General features: G+C 62.9%; 1 protein-coding gene and 1 long non-coding RNA gene across 3 annotated transcripts; one reads left to right on the forward strand and one right to left on the reverse strand.

The window, feature by feature from the left end:
- Window positions 1-7464: 7464 nt before the first annotated feature.
- CDKN1C (cyclin dependent kinase inhibitor 1C) lies at window positions 7465-9898 on the reverse strand. Of its 2 annotated transcripts, none has more exons than XM_076001634.1 (4): window positions 9757-9898; window positions 9310-9574; window positions 8250-8388; window positions 7465-8166 (listed from the first exon to the last, which is right to left on the reverse strand). In XM_076001634.1, exons 2-4 carry the CDS (start codon window positions 9562-9564, stop codon window positions 8030-8032), a joined length of 531 nt encoding a protein of 176 aa, XP_075857749.1. In that variant the 5' UTR covers window positions 9565-9574; window positions 9757-9898; the 3' UTR covers window positions 7465-8029. The 2 variants fall into 2 exon arrangements, with proteins under 2 accessions (XP_075857749.1, XP_012613161.1); XM_012757707.3 differs by having other exon boundaries at window positions 8073-8171; window positions 8928-9574.
- A 679-nt stretch (window positions 9899-10577) lies between these two features.
- Window positions 10578-12375, forward strand: LOC105867527 (uncharacterized). The gene is made up of 3 exons (XR_012918892.1): window positions 10578-11273; window positions 11492-11589; window positions 11944-12375. It is a non-coding gene; the product is annotated as an uncharacterized LOC105867527 (long non-coding RNA).
- Window positions 12376-17445: the final 5070 nt, after the last annotated feature.

Raw genomic sequence — 17445 nt, forward strand, 5'->3', positions numbered from 1 at the left:
CCACCCCCAGGTGTCTGGCACTTCGGATTTTAATTACTTCTGGCCGTCTAGTGCCATCTCTTATCACCCGCCTCCCTGGTCCCCTCATAAAGGGAGCATTGCCCCCCCTTCCTCCAGCCTCCCTGACATATTAGAAGAATGTTTTTCCATTTCCTTTGATGTCTTTTACAAGTTGCATCTCATTTCCTGCTTGGGCATTTCTGACCTCGGGTGACTCGGCCCCGGCCCGCCGCGGTGGCTGCCTGGCTGGTCTGCTCCTCTGCGCCCCGCCCAGACGCCCGTTCCAGAGGATTCCGTCCTCCTTGGGCAGCCACCGCCGACTCAATTTCCTCCCACCTTCCCCACCTTCTTTCCTGGAGCTCCCAGGGGAGGCCCCTGCCAGGCCTCCCACCCTGTCCCCAGGAGGAAGGCTCCCTGGCTGGGAGGCCCCAGCCCTCCCATGGGTCTTCCCGGAGACCTGCACTCTTCGTTTCTCTGTCACTGCTCCCCTTGCAGCCGCCAGCTCTGCTCACTCCGCTCCCTCGGGGGGCGGGATGCGGGGAGAGGCCCCGGCACCCCGGCACCCAGAAGCCGGGAGGAGCCCAGCAACACAGGGAACTGGGGTCTCCTCCCCAGCCTGGGCCCTGGGGACCCCAAAGCTGCAGATGGAAACTGACCAAGAAAACCCCTTAAGTGAGCTGCTGAAAAGAGAACAAGATCTCAGAAAGAAGAGTCCAGTTGTTTGACGGAATTCAACTGGCAAGGCTTTCCTCCTTCCTCCCTCCTCTCCACCCTGCTTCTTTTCCTCTCCCCGTCTCTCCCGCTCTCCCTCGAGTCTAGGCACATGGCCCTGGGCTCAGGAGCCACTGGGAGCGTCTCGGAGCGACTCTGAACTGGACACCAGGACGCAGCAAAGCACAGAAGGCACCGGCTTTGAGAGACATTCGCACAAGGAAACAGGAGACGGGCACTGGCTTTGTCTTAGCAAAGACTCCTCCTTGGGGACCAGGCCCTGGCGGCACCCGTCCCAGCCGCAGGGGGGTCGGCTTGCCCGCCACAGTGATCCCTGGGAGAAAGCCCGGCTCCCCGCACAGAGGCGCCAGGCTGGTGGCCTCAGGTGGTGGACACCAGGTGTCTTAGTCTGTTTCTGCTGCTATAACAAAACACCTGAGCCAGCACGGTGGCTCACGCCTGTAATCCTAGCACTCTGGGAGGCCGAGGCGGGCGGATTGCTCAAGGTCAGGAGTTCGAAACCAGCCTGAGCAAGAGCGAGACCCCGTCTCTACTATAAATAGAAAGAAATTAATTGGCCAACTAACATAAATAGAAAAAATTAGCTGGGCATGGTGGTGCATGCCTGTAGTCCCAGCTACTCGGGAGGCTGAGGCAGGAGGATTGCTTGAGCCCAGGAGTTTGAGGTTGCTGTGAGCTAGGCTGACGCCACGGCACTCACTCTAGCCTGGGCAACAGAGTGAGACTCTGTCTCAAAAAAAAAAAAAAAAAAAAAAAAAAAACTACAGAAAAACATAACAAGTAAAAGTTGGAGTGGGAAGGAGGACGAGACTGGGAAAATGGCGGTGCTGATAGAGGCTGCCTGGGACCACACGGGGCCCGCTGTGCTGCTCTGCTAGATTTCCTGGATGTTTGCAAATTTCCATAAGAATGTTTTTAAGGAAATATAAGTGACACTAGTACATACTACTGAAAAGATTTAATACCAAATACAAAGTTAACAAAAAGAAAGGAATATAGGCCGGGGGCGGTGGCTCACGCCTGTAATCCTAGCACTCTGGGAGGCCGAGGCAGGAGGTCCACTCAAGGTCAGGAGTTCGAAACCAGCCTGAGCAAAAGCGAGACCCCGTCTCTACTAAAATTAGAAAGAAAATAATTGGCCAACTAAAAATATAGAGAAAAAATTAGCCGGGCATGGTGGCGCATGCCTGTAGTCTCAGCTACTTGGGAGGCTGAGGCAGGAGGATTGCTTGAGCCCAGGAGTTTGAGGTTGCTGTGAGCTAGGCTGACGACACGGCACTCCAACCTGGGTAACAGTTGAGACTCTGTCTAAAAACAGAAAGAAAGAGAGAGAAAGAGAGGAATATACATATATGCACACATGTATACATATGTGTTGTATATGATGTGTGTACACATTACTTATGTGTATTAAATGCACCCATACACACATGCAATAAAAGAAGGCTGTTGGCAAATATCCGTATCAGGTGTTTGGGGGGCAGCATCTCAGTGGCCTTGGGGGTGACGGGTCCTTTCTGCCCTGTGCCCTCAGCCCTCTGCCCTCACCTGCACCCACATCTTCCTAGTATGCCAAGCAGAGAACCACTCCCGGCACTTGGTCAGTCCGAACACAAGCAAAAGTGTTCAAAAGTGATTTTTTTTTATTCTGTTTATTACTGAAAGTCCATGCTAGAAGGAGAGAGCATTGTTTTTCTTCTAAATTAAGGTGACAGTTGTTGTGGGGATCCCGAAAGGCTGGATTTCAGTGACCGCCAGGGCCGGGCCATGCTGGTGAGGGCATGGGACCACGATGGCCGCAAGCTCTTTGCCGTGTGCCCCACTAAGAAGCAAAGTCTAAGTCCCCTCCTCGGAACTTGGGGGTGGCCTCAGCAGCTCACGCAATTCATCAGATGAGGCAGCCGAGATGCTCCACGGCATCTAAGACCAGGGTTTTGGAAGCTTTGCTGCTTCCTCCGGGGCCTCCGGGAACACTTTCTCTTGGAACCGGGCCGCCATGCTGTCAGGAAGCCCAAGCAGGCCTGTGGAGGCAGCTGTGTGAGAAGGGAGGGAGGCCCCCAGGTGGCGCCTGCAGGGCTCTGCCAGGCATGGGAGTCAGCCATGGTGGAAGCTGATCCTCCAGCCCTGGTCCAGCTGCCCTAGCTGACACCCCGTAACGCAGAGCCAAGCTACCCTGCCAACTCTTCCCGAATTCCTGAGGCGTACAATCATAGGTATAAAGGAAACCATTGTTCTAAGCCACAAGGTATTGGGATAGATTTTTACTTGGCAAGAGATAATTAGAACAGGTGTTATCGTGCTAACGGAAGAGAAGGTCCTGCTGCCAGTCCACACCTGACTTTACGCCCCGGTGTTGAATAGTACGTAGTGGCCGTGACTTGGGGCTGAGGGGGATGGTGGCACACAGCTATGACACGGAAGCAGGCCAGCCCTGAGGACAAAGACCTGGGGGTGAGTCCGAGCAACGGCGAGGATCAGAGCATTTCTTCCTGATGCCATAATGCCGTCGGAGGCCATTCCCATTTCTTCCTCCAAGAGGCATGCCCCTGGGGCATATCCCAGTGGTGTAATCAGCATCTCAACTGCCCTTAAAACACCCACTTTGGGGCCTAAATAACAGGAGATTTAATTTTCAGAATAAGCAACTGGGATTTCCTAAACATGCCAGACTGTAAGGGCGAGCAGCTCAATCTCTGGGACTTTGACCCTTTCCCAAATCAGGATAATTCTCTTCCTCCATCAAAGAAAAAATTGAGACTCGTCACTGGACAGTTGCTAAGGCATGTGCTTGTTAGAGCACACCAGGGCAGAGCAGACGGGAACCACAGGGCAGGCCCAGCGCTCACACACTGCCCGGGGGAACCCCCTGGCCTCCTCCAGCCTTTACATGTGGTCGGCTCGATTTAGCCGCTCTCAGGGAGGAATAGCCACTCCTCCTGCCTGGACACACGTCCAAGTACCCAGGACAACTTAAAATGCCACAAGGCCCTGCCGGCATTCCTAAAAAAATACTGCTAACAGTGCTGAGTTGGGATTTTCAAAGAAACTGCATCTGTCAGCTCCGTGTGCATCATGCTGCGTAACAAACAAGCCCCCGACTCTCAGGGGCCTCGCACCAAGCGTGGAGGATTTCTCACTCGCCGTGACGGTCCCACTGCTGGCGGGCTGTGGCTGTGCTCCGCCTCACGGGCACGGAAAGAGCAGCCCGTCTCTGAGATCTCACTGGCGTCCCAGAGGGACGAACGCCGGCTTTGACAGGCTCTGCTCGGCAACGGCACGTGCCACCTCAGTCACGTTTCACCGGCCAGAGCAAGCCACGTGGCCAAGTCTGATACGAACCCACCGGAGACGCAGAATCCTCCCTCGAGGCAGCTTGGCGAATATCCCAACACTAAAGCAGCGTGCCACGGGCCAGCGGGACGCGAGGCCCACCAGTGGCCTGGGCTCCACCTCCCGCGCCACGGCCGTGGTGTGTATTTTTCGAGCTCCTGACCTTGAGCAATCCGCCCGCCGCAGCCTCCCAGAGTGCTGGCATTACAGGCGTGAGCCACCGCGCCCGGTCCTAAAATACTCTGCACAAATGATCCGGCAATTGCACTCCTTTGCCCAAACGAGTTAAGAACTCTCATCCATCCTAGCACTCTGGGAGGCCAAGGCGGGTGGATTGCTCAAGGTCAGGAGTTCGAAACCAGCCTGAGCAAGAGCAAGACCCTGTCTCTACTATAAATAGAAATAAATTAATTGGCCAACTAATATATATAGAAAAATGAGCCAGGCATGGTGGCGCACGCCTGTAGTCCCAGCTACTCGGGAGGCTGAGGCAGGAGGATCGCTTGAGCCCAGGAGTTTGAGGTTGCTGTGAGCAAGGCTGACGCCACGGCACTCACTCTAGCCTGGGCAACAGAGTGAGACTCTGTCTCAGCAAAAAAAGACACCCTGGGGACACCAGCTGGGACTGAAGGCTGGGCGCTGGGCTAGGCCTGGGCCGGCACTTTACCAGGGAGTGACCCTGGGCCAGGGGCTTTGCCTCTCTGGGCCCTGCCACATGGGCGCTGACGCCTCGTTGGCCGGGCTGTCGAGAGAGTTAACACACGTCTGGAGGGCAGGGCTGGCCTGAATGGCAGTGTCCGTCCAGAAGAAGGGAGTCAACACTTTGCTCTCCTGCTCTGGGCAGACTCCCTCGGCTCTGAGAGTGGCCTCTTCACGCCAGCCCTCAGAGGCCTCCTGGGCCCTGCTTCTTGTGCTCCCCTCGATCCAGCCTCAGGCCCCAGTCCGACCACCCACTAAATACATCTCACAGCTCCCCGAACCCCGCCTCCAGCCCCCCGGCTTACTGCCCCATGGATGCCCCGGCCTCAGGGCCTTTGCACTGGCTGTTCCCGCTGCCAGACCCAGTCTGTCCGCGCGTCCCGCTGCGAGTGGGAGGAGGGGCTTCCTGGCCTGTTTACCCCCAACACCACCCGCGTGTGTGCCGTACCTCACTTACCAGGTATAATTATGTCACCTCCCAGACAGAGAAATCAGGAGTCTATTCACTGCAGAGTCTCTGGTGGCTGAGCGAGGCCTGGCATGCTGGTGGCTCTTGGAATATGTGCCAAACCCAGCACCCCTGCCGGGACCGTCCCATCCTCCTGGCCCCTCGGCCCTTCCTCTCCATCCAGCAGCCTCCAGAGGCTCCGTCATCCCCCACTCCAGTCCCTCCAGGGCGCCCCACTGCCTGCAGGCAACAGGCAACCTCTGACCGCAGCCCATCAGGGCCAGGAGGACAGGACAGGGAAGGGGGAGGCCAGGCAGGCACACCCCAAACAGCACTCCGCCATGGAATAATGCATAAGCGTGCATGCTGGCCTGGCGTGCGGGCCGGGCCGGCCCAGGCCCCTGGCACCAGGGCAGACCCCAGCAGCTCCCCACCCCGTGACCTCACCTCCCCTGCCTCAGCCTGACCCCTGGCTCCGGCACACTCACCCTTCCTCCCCAGGAGCCTGCCTGGCTGCTCGGTGGCTTCCCCAGCCCCCCACCCCCACTGCCCTGCAGCACCCCGCCTGTCACTGCTTTGTTGGTCGGGGCAGGGATCGTGCAGTGGTTTCCCGGCCGGGCCTCAGAGCCCGCTGGTCCAAACCCCTGGCCCGGCCAAGGTCAGCGGCGCAACCTCAGGCGGGTCCCACTGTGTCCTCCTCAGACAAATGGGCAACGTGGTGGCACCTCGCTGCTGGTAGGATCTCACCGAAGACGAATCCTGCTCAGCACACGCCTGGCACTGAGAAAAGCCACAGGCCCCATGCTTGGTGGCTGTGGCTGTCACTGTGGTTGTTATTGTCAGAGCTGTACCCTCCAGGTCCCCGTGCCCAGAGACCAGGGCTGTGAGAAACAAAGCCAAGGGCCCCCACCCCCGCAGGAGAGGCCTTTGCTGCAGGTGAGTCTGTTGGGGGAGGCCCCACGCCAGTCGGACTCGGTCACCCTGCGTGCCCACCGGCCAGGCCCCCAGCCCAGCCCAGACCTGGCTCACATCTCCCTGCCCACGGCAGAAGGCGCCCGCCCTCCTCCACCTCAGGGAGGGAAGGGCTTTGTCCTGGTCCCAGAGGCGCGGGCAGTGCCCCCCGAGAGGGGAGGTCTGCAGTCTGACATCAGGCCCTGAAGGTCTAATTCCCCGGTTACCAACAGGAGAGGACCGCGGTGGCGGCCGGTGGCAGCGGGGCCTTGGGGCCAGGCCTGGCTCTCTCCTCTCCCTGTCCTTTCAGGCGGTCGGGAGAAGGTCAGTTAATTATGTGTCTAAACACATCTTGAAAATCTCGTCTGGAGCCCTGCTTTGTCCCTGCGAGTGACGGTCACGGACAGCCCCTTGAGGGTCCACCAGCTCTTCTCTTCTCCAGGCCCAAGGCACCAGCAGAAATGCTGCTAGCCGTTCTGTTTTTGCTATTTTGCATCACCCTTTCCATTGTAAGCCGTAATTTGCAGAGGTTTATAGGTCAGCTATATAAAAATAAATAAATAAACCTCTCCTTTTTTACTAAAAGGGAGCACTTTGAAACCAGGGGACTGGTGTGGGGACAGGGCAAGTGTGCGGGGCTGTGTGCAGCCTCTGATTCCTCCATGGAGCCTTGAGCCTCGTGTCAGAGCCCAACGCTCCCCACCCCCGCCTGGTCCTGGGGCACCTCCCCTCCCCCTCCCCCATGGGTCTTGAGGTTGCCCCTCCCCCACTGCGGGTGCAACTAGGCCTTGAACACTGCGGTCTAGAGGCCCACGATGCTGCCCACCTGGAGCGGTTGGGGCTGCACCTTATGCAGGGCCTGAAGGAGTCGGCAGGGCTGGGGCTGCCTTGGTCAAGCCCCCCCCAGGTATCCCTGGAGCTCCGCTCCCCACCCTCCCCCCATGTTCCCCCCATATTCCCCCCAATGTGCATCCTCAACCTTCCAATCCCAGAGGTGGCCAGGATGTGTGTGGTTTCTTTGACAAGACCAGGTTGGGGACCTCAGGAAGCCCAGAAAATGGGGGTGACACATGTAGGTGGGGCGGGCCACCCCTCACTAGATGAGGGGCCTGGAGCAGGTGGTCCTGGCCAGGCAGGCCAGGAGAAGCCCCCCTCCCTCCTGGATGGGTCTCATAGAAAGCGGACGGGGGCTGCCTCTGCCAAGCTGCTGCTTTTAGCCGCTCTGCCCTGTGTCCTAGCAACCCAGCTTTTGGGGTACAGCGCAAAGGAGCCTGAGGCGTGTACAAGCACAAACAGACGGGGGGTGTGCAGCATTTTTCGGCCTCTTTATTTAGAACCCGGCGGACGAGGGGCCGGGGCAGTGGTACAGACGGCTCAGGAACCATTTTAACAGATTTGTCTTCAAGTTTAAAATAAACACAATAATAGTAAAAAGAGACAGCAAAAGCGCGAAGAGACTGCAAGCTAGATGGGCGTGTTTGGCAGCTACAGCTTGTGAGCGACCCCTTCCCCTAGAGTCCGCTATAAAAATAAATTTACATTTGTCAATGACGGGATGACATGGGGGAAAGATAGTGCCTTTGGCATAACCAATAACCGAGCTATTGCGTGGCAGAGCGTTCCACGCCCGGGACATAAATAGAAAATATAAGTTAGTATAACTTTAAAAACTTTTTGTACAAATATACATGGTTTTTTTATTTTTTCACTTTTTTTTTGCTTTTTCTTTTTTTTTTTTGCACTGAGTTTCAGCAGAGATTAAACATTTTATATAAATGACTCTTAAAGCTTTACACCTTGGGACCAGTGTACTCTTCGTGCAGAATACATTTAGATATAAAAAGACGTTATTAATACATTGCACAGTTTTCAAACTTTAAACACAAAACCGAACGCTGCTCTGCGGCAGCTGCCGCCGGTTGCTGCTACATGAACGTTCCCAGCCGAGGCCCAGCGCTCTTCCACCGTCCGCTGCCCCGACAGGTTCCCTCGGGGCTCTTTGGGCTCTAAACTGTGGGGAGAGGGCTTGGTGAGTAAGGACGGCGGGGACCCCGCGGGCCGCCCCTCCGCCCAGGTGCGGCGTACTCACCTAGCTCACCGCAGCCGCTTGCGCGGGGTCTGCTCCGCCGCGCCCACCCCAGTGGCGCCGCTAGGAGAGGGACACCCCCCGGGGACCTCGCCCGAGGACTTGCCCTCGGCCGCAGATCTCTTGCGCTTGGCGAAGAAATCTGCGGGCGACAGCGCGCGCGCCGGTCAGGGCGGGGCCGGCCGGGAGACCCCAGAGGGGCCGGGGGAGGGCGCGGGGCGCGGGGCGCGGGCCGGCCGGGGTGGGGGCGCCGGCCCCGCCCGCGCCGAGGTCCGCGGCGGGTCAGCTTTGTTTACGTCGCCGCGCAATGTGCTGTGTAAGCATTTCCCCTTGTCCCGCGGCCAAGCCCCCCGGGGCCGCGGCTGCGCTTAACCCCCTCCGCGCCGCGCTCTCCGCACCCGGCCGCGCCCGCAGAGGGTCTCCCGCGGCCGGGGGCGAAGACCGCGCCCCGAGGGGGTCGCGGCCGGGACCCCTCCTCCCCTCCCTCCCGCGGGAGCCGCCCGGGAGCACAACAGCGGGGCGAGGGGGCGGGCGCGGGCGCAGCCGCGCCCTGAGCGCTGCGGGCCCTTTAATGCCACGGGAGGAGGCGGGAACCGAGCGAGGCCCCCGAGGGCCGGGGAGACCGGCCGGCCGGACAAAGCGGGGCCGGGCCGGGGCGGGGCGGGGCCGCGCGGGGCTCACCGGAGATGAGAGGCCCGGACAGCTTCTTGATCGCGGCGCCGTTGGCGCTGGCGCTGGCGGCAGCGGTGCCGGCCGCGGGACGTCCCGAGAGCAGCTGGTCAGCAAGAGGCTCCTGGCTGCGCGGCGCCTGGTTCGCGCCCGGCTCGGCGCCGTCTTGAGCCGCGGCATCTGGGGCCGGGTCCGGGGCCTGGGCAGAGCCCGAGGCCGGGGCCGGGGCCGGGGCCGGGGGCGGGGTGGGCGCGGGGGCCGGGTCGCTAGGGGACTGCTCCGGCGCCTCCTCGAGGCCGTCGAGGGACTCAGCGCCCGGAGACTCAGGGCGCGGGCTGACAGCCACGGCGACCGCGACGGGTCGGGACGTCAGCATCAGGCGGCAGCGCCCCACCTGCACCGTCTCGCGGTAGAATGCAGGCACGGACTCGCTGTCCACCTCGGTCCACTGCAGGCGTCCAGGGCCCCGCAGCGGCATGTCCTGCTGGAAGTCGTAGTCCCAGCGGTTCCGGTCCTCGGCGTTCAGCTCGGCCAGGCGGGTCTGCAGCTCCCGGCTCAACTCCTCGTGGTCCACCGGCCCGAAGAGGCTGCGGCAGGCGCTGGTGCGCGCAAGGGTAGGGAAGGTCCCACGGGCGACAAGGCGCTCCATCGTGGATGTGCTGTGGAGGTACGCGTCGGACGTGGCTGGGGCTGCGCGAAGCCACGCCAGGCGGCGAGAGAGGAGAGGGAGCGAGAGAGAGAGAGGAGAGGAGGAGGGCGGAGGCCGGAGCAGGGGAGACCCCGCGCAACCAGACTCCGCGTTCGCAAAGGGACGCGGCGGGAGGGCGGGCACGGCGGCTACCTGGCTGTCTGGTCCTGGTCTGCTCCTGCGTCCGGTTCGCCCGTCTCTCCAGCCGGCAGCCGCGCCCCCTCGGTGCCTGCCTGCTCGCTCGCTCCCTCTGGCCCAGCCGGCACCCCTCGAGCACAGCGCACTTGGCCTGTGGAACGCCCAGCCGCCCGCGCCCCCTTTATACGCAGGACCCACCTCCCCCGCGCGCGCGAGCCCCGCCGCGATTAGCATAATGTAGTATTTTCAGTTTCAACAACACGGCGGCGATTGGCCGGCGCCGCGCTGCCCCCGCCCGCCCGGCCGCCCGGCCCCCGCGCACCGCCCATTGGCCGCGCGCACACCCACGGGGCGGGCGGGCGCGGCCGGCTGATTGGCGGGCGCGCGGCCGGCGCGCTGTAGCGGGGGAAGGGGGCGGCGAGCGGGGCGGGGCGCGAGTTAAAGGGCGCTGCGGGCGGTAACGTGACACCGCGACGCCCCGCCCCCTCGCCCCATCCCCCCCGCTCCCGCCCCCCGCCGGCTCCTTTGTCTGCAGGCGGGGGCAGCGCGGGCGCCCCCTCTGCCCGGCGCGGCGGGGCCGGCAAGCAGCCAGCTCAGCGCGCCCCCGGCCCGGCCCGGGCCCCGGCGCAGCCCCGCCGCCCGCGCTCGCCGCTGGGCCTCCTGCGCCAGCTGACGGGGCTTTAACCCGCCGCTGCCAGCCCGCCTGGTGGGAGCGGGACAGGGTCTCCGGCTGCCCCCGCGAGGCCTGCTGCCCCGGGCTCGTGCCCCTGCGAGGGGTCCGCGCACCTGGAGCCCTAACACACCTGCCAGCCCTAAGGCCCTGGCGTCGAGAGGGGGCACGGGTCAGCGCCACTCTTCCCCCGAGGGGCGACGTGGGGACACCTTGGAGAGCCTGCCGTCAGCCCCCCAAGCACCCCCACCCCCGGAGTCCGAGTCTGGAGTCGCGCGCTTCGGGGCCCCACCCTGCACAGTAGATGGGAAACACGCCAGGCCCATCCTGGGCTGTGCCTGTCACCTCGCTGACCGGGTGCCCACCCGCCTCAGCCTTGTGCTAGGCCGCTCCGGGCCCTAGAACTGCCTGCCCGGCTGGCCGGAGGCTGTTGTGCTGGATAAAGGGAGGGACCTGCCTGAGGTCACAGGGAAGGACCGTGCCCCTCCCCCACCTGCAGCCCCTCTCAGTCCGGATCCTGGTCTGTCTCTTTCACACACTCACACACACATACACACACACCCTAGCTCTTATCCCAGCGGGGCCAGACCAAGAGAGGCCTTTATTTTCTGCTGCCTCCCTCTTGTCCCAGCCTTTCTTGAGGCGGGGAGCCCAGGAAATGCCTGGAGCCCCCTCCTCCAGCCTGGAGCAGCCCAGGGGGAGGGGGCCGCCAGACACCTGCTGGGAGAGTCCAGCACTCAGCTGCGCTCAGCTCTCAGCCCCTGTCGCCCGCAAGCCTAAGCCTCAAGCCAGGAGAGCAGCCTCTGAGAAGGGAGGCAGAGTGCGGCCTCCACTCCCCAGGCTGCCTCCCCCTCCAGGTCTGGTGGGTTCCGGGACACCCCAGTGATGGCATGCCGTGACAACATGCAGATGTGGGCCTGGAGGGGTCTTCTGAGTCCCGGGAAGGAGGGCTGAAGTTAGGGGAGCAACCTGCTTGGGACTAGGTGTCAACCCAGGTGAGGGCTGCTCTTTTGGTGGGGCCAGAGGCAACGATTTACTGTGGATTTCTTTATTTCTCTCTGTATGCTACATTCCAAACAGCCCACAACAAGCACCAGTGTCACAACTTTTATCTTCAGGAAAATAAAGAGAAGCTGAAGGAGGCTCCCCAGGCACCGTGAACCCCTCTAGCAGGGCTGGTATGAACTGGCGGGGGTCGGGGGGTGCAGAAGGAGGCAGGGTCTTAAGGTCTTGTCTGGCCCAGTGCCACTCACGGCCTCCCCAGGGGACCCTGATCACAGGGGGTAGTGACTCCATAGCCCGGGATCTCCCAAAAGGGCAGGATGCCCAGGTTCCAGCCACCCGGGAAGGCCAACCAGCTGAGGTGCTCACTGCAGCGCTCAGCCAGTGCCAGGAGCCTGGGGGTGGTTTCTGTGCACCCCCTCGTTTGGCCGAGTAGGTGGAGCGACTCACCCTGTTTTACAAGGGAAACAACAAGACTTCCAGGTCAGCCAGGAAGCGGCTGGGACACTCCTGAGTTCCTTTCTGGTCAGGTTTCCACTCGGGCTCCCTACTTCCATCTTTCCACTTGGCCAGCAGCGTAATTACGGAGTCAAAGCTGGTGCCCCGGGGACTCCCCCTCTCTTGGCCTCATTAGAGCCTGGGAGGTGACTTTCTGGAAGTCTGTGGCTCCGAACGCAAACCAGGATGGTACCAAGTAGCTGATTAAACCTGCTGGTCCCAGGAGCGGGGCCGAGGCCCCTACCCAGAGCCAGGAACACACCTGGAGGAAGGCACCCCCGAGCTGGGGCCTGGGAGCCCGAGGCCCAGGCACTGGGAGGAGGAAGGAGCCCCGTCCTCCTTCCCAAGGGACCTGGGAGCAAGCAAACATCTGTCTCGGGGACAAGAGCCGAGCTCTAATTTTGTAATTAAAAATATATCCAAAGGAAACAAAGGGAACAGTATCTGTACTCTGCGTTGTAACTGGGGAGGGGGTGCGGGTCCCACCACCCAGGGTGGGCTGTGCTCAGCCACCACGACGGGCTCCCTGGGCTTCTCTAGTGCCCGAATCCTGCATGCAGGGGGCGGGGGCCCTCCTGCCTGGGCCCTGCTGAGCCCTGTGCATGTCTATGTCCCGTCTGTCTCCCGTCAGCCCTGCCCCCTCCCGTGAAGCCACAGAGGAAGGCCGGGTGTCCACCCAGCCTCCGCTCCCTCGAGCACCCAGAAAGGCCGCACGTCCCAGCCCCTTTGCATTCAGGTGGCCTTAGGACTAGTTTTGGCCGGGAAGGTTGTCAGCCGCGCACGGGCCGTGCACACAACTTCCCGCGGGCCCAGGCCGACGGCGGTCCTTCTGCGCCCTCTGTTGGCCAGATGGAGGATGGGACAGGGCCGCAGGACGCCCAGTGACCACGCGGAGGGACCGCCAGCCCCACCAGCACCCTCTGCACGCCCACGCTGCCTGTGTTGGGACTACGGAAGGGAAACTTTATTGCATCTTAACCCGCCAAAGACGTGTGGTTGTCTGTTACAGTGGCCAGCATTACATACTCTAACATATATGGCTGGCATGGGTGGATTTCAGTTGGCATTTTACAGATGAGGAAACAGAGGGTTGGGAAGATTAAAAACTCGCTCCTGCTCACAAGTGCTCAAGGCAGGATTCCCCCGAATAGTCTGACTCCTCAGCCCAGTCCCCAGGCCTAACCACTGCGCTCCCATGCCAGGAGCACAACCCGGGGCCTAACTCTGCTCTAAGGCTGGGAACACACCCAGAAGCAAGAGCAGATTCAGCCGCAGCCTTCTCAGGGCTGAGCTCCTGGGGGGAGGCTGGGTAGTTAAAGCAGCTCAGTTCCCCACCAGACAGTCCTCACGGTGCCCCCCACGGTTGGGCAGTCGGCGTCGCGGGCCCATTTTACAGGTGAGGAGACTGAGGCTTTCAGGCAAACCCGCTGGCCAGTGAGCAGCAAGAGCCGGAGTAGGTCCAGGAAGTCCTGCCCTTGGCCACGTGCTGCCTCCTAGTAGCTGGCCTCCCCTCTGGTGCCTCACCTGCCCCCACCAAGCCCCCTCCTCCTGGATGTGGGGCCTGCACAGCGGCTTCTCTGGCAGGGTCACAGACCCCGTTGGGAACATGTGCCATGGGTGGTTTCTTGGAGACAAGGATGGCTGTCCTGGGTCAGGCCCACCTCTTGACCGAGAGCCCCTGGGAACACAGTCTGGGACTTGGGGCGCCTGGCCTGGGGCAGGGACAAGGCTGAGCCAATGGCCCTTCCCAGGGGGGGACCCCAGATGGGCCTGGGGCTCCTTGCTCCCCTCTGGCCCTCGGTCAAACCTGCCTCCTGCCAGTCCCCGGGGTTCTGGGGCCCTGAGCTGTCTTTTCACATATATTAAGGCCTGGAAGAATTTTCCATTGAGCCATGGGCCACATGTCACCCATCAATCACAGAAGGCTGGGGAATGCCGGCCCCAGGTCAGGGTGGAGGGGGAAGGGGGCCGCGTGCCACATGCAGCTGCTTCCGGAGCCCCCTGGGGCACCTGAGTGCCCAGGCCACGCCCGGCACCGTGGCCTGAGGCCGGCCACGTGACCTCCCGCGGTGCTCCTCGGGTCCCTGCTAGGGGTGACTGTGTCTGTCCCCCTCCAGGGGCCTCCCCAACTGGTACCCAGGAGGGATGTGACAAACAATGGCGACGCTAGCTGTCCCCATCTTGTTCCCTGCCTTGCCCCAGGGCTGGGCTCACAGGGAGTTGATTTTCTGCCCATTTTACTGAGCCTGAGACCCCCAAGACTTGAGGCTCGGCCTCTCCACAGACTCTGAGAGGACAAGGACATGAAAGCAGGAGCAGGAAGAAGGGGGGGCCCCAGCATGCCTCCCCGGACATCCCCCCAAGCCCTGGTGGAGCCAGGGGTGTGCATCTGTGCGGGCTCCGGACCTGACCAGGGGTGCACTCGGACCAGCCCTGGGCAGGGCCTTGCCCAGCTCTGTCCCCAAGCGTCCACCTTCTCCTCCATAAAGTGGGGTGGGGGTCTGACCGGGGGCCCAGGGGGACCGGGAGTTACAGATTAACAGGCCAACCCCAGCAGCAGGCAGCCGCGCACGCTGGGGCCCAGGCCTGGCGCAGGCCCGCTCCTGCCGCACCAGTTCCAGGGCTCGCCCCGCCCCCAGGACGGGCTGTTCCCGGGCGGCTGCCAGGCACGTCCTCGTCCTCCGCAGGTGCCGGCCTCCCTCCTGTGACGCGGCCACACGCAGCACGGGCTCCGATTACAGGGACTGCCTTGTGCTTGGGGTCCCGGGCCGGGGGTCCGCACTCCCCAGGAATGGGTGGGAGGGGCTGGGCAGGCCCTGCGGGGCGGGCCGGTGGCAACGGAGAACACAGCGCGGCCCCCGGCCAGCCCCCACCGCCCGTCTCCCCCCAGCCTGCCTGGGACCTTGCTGGTTTCCACACAGAACGTCCCAGGAAACCCACGACCGCTGGTCGTCCTAGGCTACAGTCGGCCCCTCTCAGGGACCCCCCCCCCGGGCTGGGGGCAGGTGCGGAGGAGGACCTGGAGGCACTTGGGGGCCTGAGTCAGACGCCCTGTGGCCGGCTCTGAGCCACCAGGCCTGCCCTCCTCCCCACCCGCAGGACACGGACTGCAGGGCCTGGCGGCTCCCTTTACCAGGGAAACAGCAAGAAAAACAAACCTGGTGTGCGCAGACCCCCTCCCCACCGGGCCCCCCAGCTTCCTGTCAGGCCAGCGGGGACTGCTGGGAGTGTCCTGCCCACGGGCTGCACCAGGGACCCCAGGTCTTTCCACACGGCCCATGCCTCAGTGTTCAGAGAAGCCCAGGGCCCCCCGAAATGCCGGAACAGAATGGGGGTGCCTGCACCCCGCCACCCCTCCTGCAGTTGGGAGGCTCCAGGCAGAAGCCCCAGCCCCAGGCCTGCGCCCACTGGGACCTCAGAGGTGAAGGGGCTTCCTTGGCCTGGGGACAGACTTTATCTTAGACACTGGCTGAGCACCTACTACCCACGGCGTGACGGTGTCACAATCCTGTGCAGGAAACTGAGGCCCAGAGGGGCTGGGCGACCTGCCCTCAGTCCCACAGCACGCAGGAGACGGCCAGGCCGAGCCCTGGGCTGGGGTCCTGCCTCCACGTCCCACCTCCTCCCAGCTGGGCTTCTGAGGTGAGGCCAGCCGCTAACACTGGCCGCGCCCTGGCCAGCTCCCAGGACCCGGGGACAGGCTTCCACCCGGCCGCTCCTCCGGGTCGCCCTGCAGGCCAAGGGCGGCTCCAAGGAGGTGCTGGGCAGGCGGGGTGCCTGGCCCCTGGTCCCCGGCAGGGGCAGCAGGACCCATGGGCGAGCTGGCGGCCCCGAGGACCAAAGCCAGGCGCCTGCTGCCCCCTGGTGTCCGCAAACGGCATGGCAGCCGGGAGCGCTGCACATCCCGCCTGGCGGGGACACTGAGCAGCCCGCAGCCCTGCTGCCTCCCGCCCACCTCACCCCTGCCGCGCAGCTGCAGGTGACGTGAGTGAGGACCTTAATCCCTGTCACCTGCACACCCCTCAAGCCTGAGACGGGGGTTCTGCCCACTGTGGCCAGTCAGGCCCCTGAAAGGCCAAAAAGTTCATTTTCAAAAACACCCCGAGCCCCTAGGTGCTCTGGGCGCTGCCACTCACACCCTAGTGGGAAATAGCACGTTGGCCTCTCCCACCTGCAGGGGCGGAAGGAGGGACAGAGCCTGCCCTAAAGACCCGGGGTGGGCGGCCGCCTGCTCCTTGCAGCCCCTCCTCCTCTCCTTCCTCCCTCCCTTCCTCCTAAGCCCCAGCCCCTCCTCTTCCTCTTCCTGCCCGTCTTCCCGCAGCCTCCCAGCGCCCTCTGCCTTTGCTCCCCGCTCCTCCGCGGGGCGGGCCCGCGCCGCCCGCAGGGCTGGGTGACCCCGTGTGGACACACACTCGAACACCTTCAGTCGTGGAGCACAGCCGCGCTCTGGCTGCGCCCCACGGTGACCAGAGCCGTCGTCATGACTCCCATTTCGGGGCCGGGGTCAGGAACCACAGGCCGTTCTGGGGGAGGGGCCGGCATGCAGGGCCTGGGGCTGCCGCCCAGGAGCTGTCTTCACCTGGAAGGCGTCCAGATGCTGTGTAGCAGGGCCAGGCACTGCCCAGCCTGGGGGTGGGGGGCAAACCACAGGCCTCAGAGTCAGGCAGAGTGACTGCCTCTTACTGGCTGTGTGTCCTTGGGTGAGTTGCTTAACCTCTCTGTGCCTCTGCTGTCTCATCTGTCAGGCTCCTGATGGAGCGTGGAGGCCCGGCACAGAGGCCCTGTCGAGGATGCCCACACACCCCTCACCTGCATCAGTCTCTCCTCCAACCCAGGGGGTGGGCCGGTCACAGACCCCGGCACCAACAACCCCAGCAGCTGTCTTGCAATGAAACTGGCTGCTCACTCTGAGCCCAGGGACATGGGCTGGCAGGGAAGACTTCCCCTCCTCCCTCCAGGTCAAGGCCCGGGGACAGTCTGGCCTGCAGGGACCGGTGAGGGCAGGGCAGCAGGTTTCCCCAGGAATGTCCCCATTTTAGCATGGGAACCCCTCGTCCCGAAACCCCTCAGTCCTGGGCCCGTGGCATGAGGAAGGGGACCCGGGCTCCCTCGTACCTCCCCCCCAAGCTCTCTCCAGAGCCCCAGAGGCCTCCAGCTGTCCGGCCTCACACGGTGGACACCTCCTCCAGGCAGCTTTCAGCCATGCCTCCCACCAAGGCCTGTACCCCTCTTGGTGGTAGCCATCGACCATCGGGAGCCCCTGCAGTCTGTGAACCGCGTCCCCCATGTGAAGCCCCGGCGTCCAGGCCCACAGTGCAGCCCCCTGGGCGAGGGGTGGGAACTCGCCCGTCCCAGGACCCCAGAGCTCTGCCCCAGGCCCACAGCAGCCGTGGGCCCTACGCTGGGACGCTGGCATCTGGAGCTGGCCAGGTCCCTGAGTCACTAGGAGCCACTGGAGAAGGCCCCGTTGGCCAGCAGAGCACCCTCCGGGGCACGGCCCTGCCGTGGCCCAAAGACCTCAGTTCCACATGCCT

Source organism: Microcebus murinus, chromosome 4 (assembly GCF_040939455.1).
Source record: "Microcebus murinus isolate Inina chromosome 4, M.murinus_Inina_mat1.0, whole genome shotgun sequence".
NCBI lineage: Eukaryota > Metazoa > Chordata > Mammalia > Primates > Cheirogaleidae > Microcebus > Microcebus murinus.

What these genes read in the sequence shown, in the direction of transcription:
- CDKN1C (XM_012757707.3), bottom strand. Translation starts at nt 9,564, where the DNA reads ATGGAGCGCCTTGTCGCCCGTGGGACCTTCCCTACCCTTGCGCGCACC. An exon ending in GTCCGGGCCTCTCATCTCCG is followed by an intron (nt 8,389 to 8,927) that starts GTGAGCCCCGCG and finishes TGTCGCCCGCAG; the next exon opens with ATTTCTTCGCCAAGCGCAAG.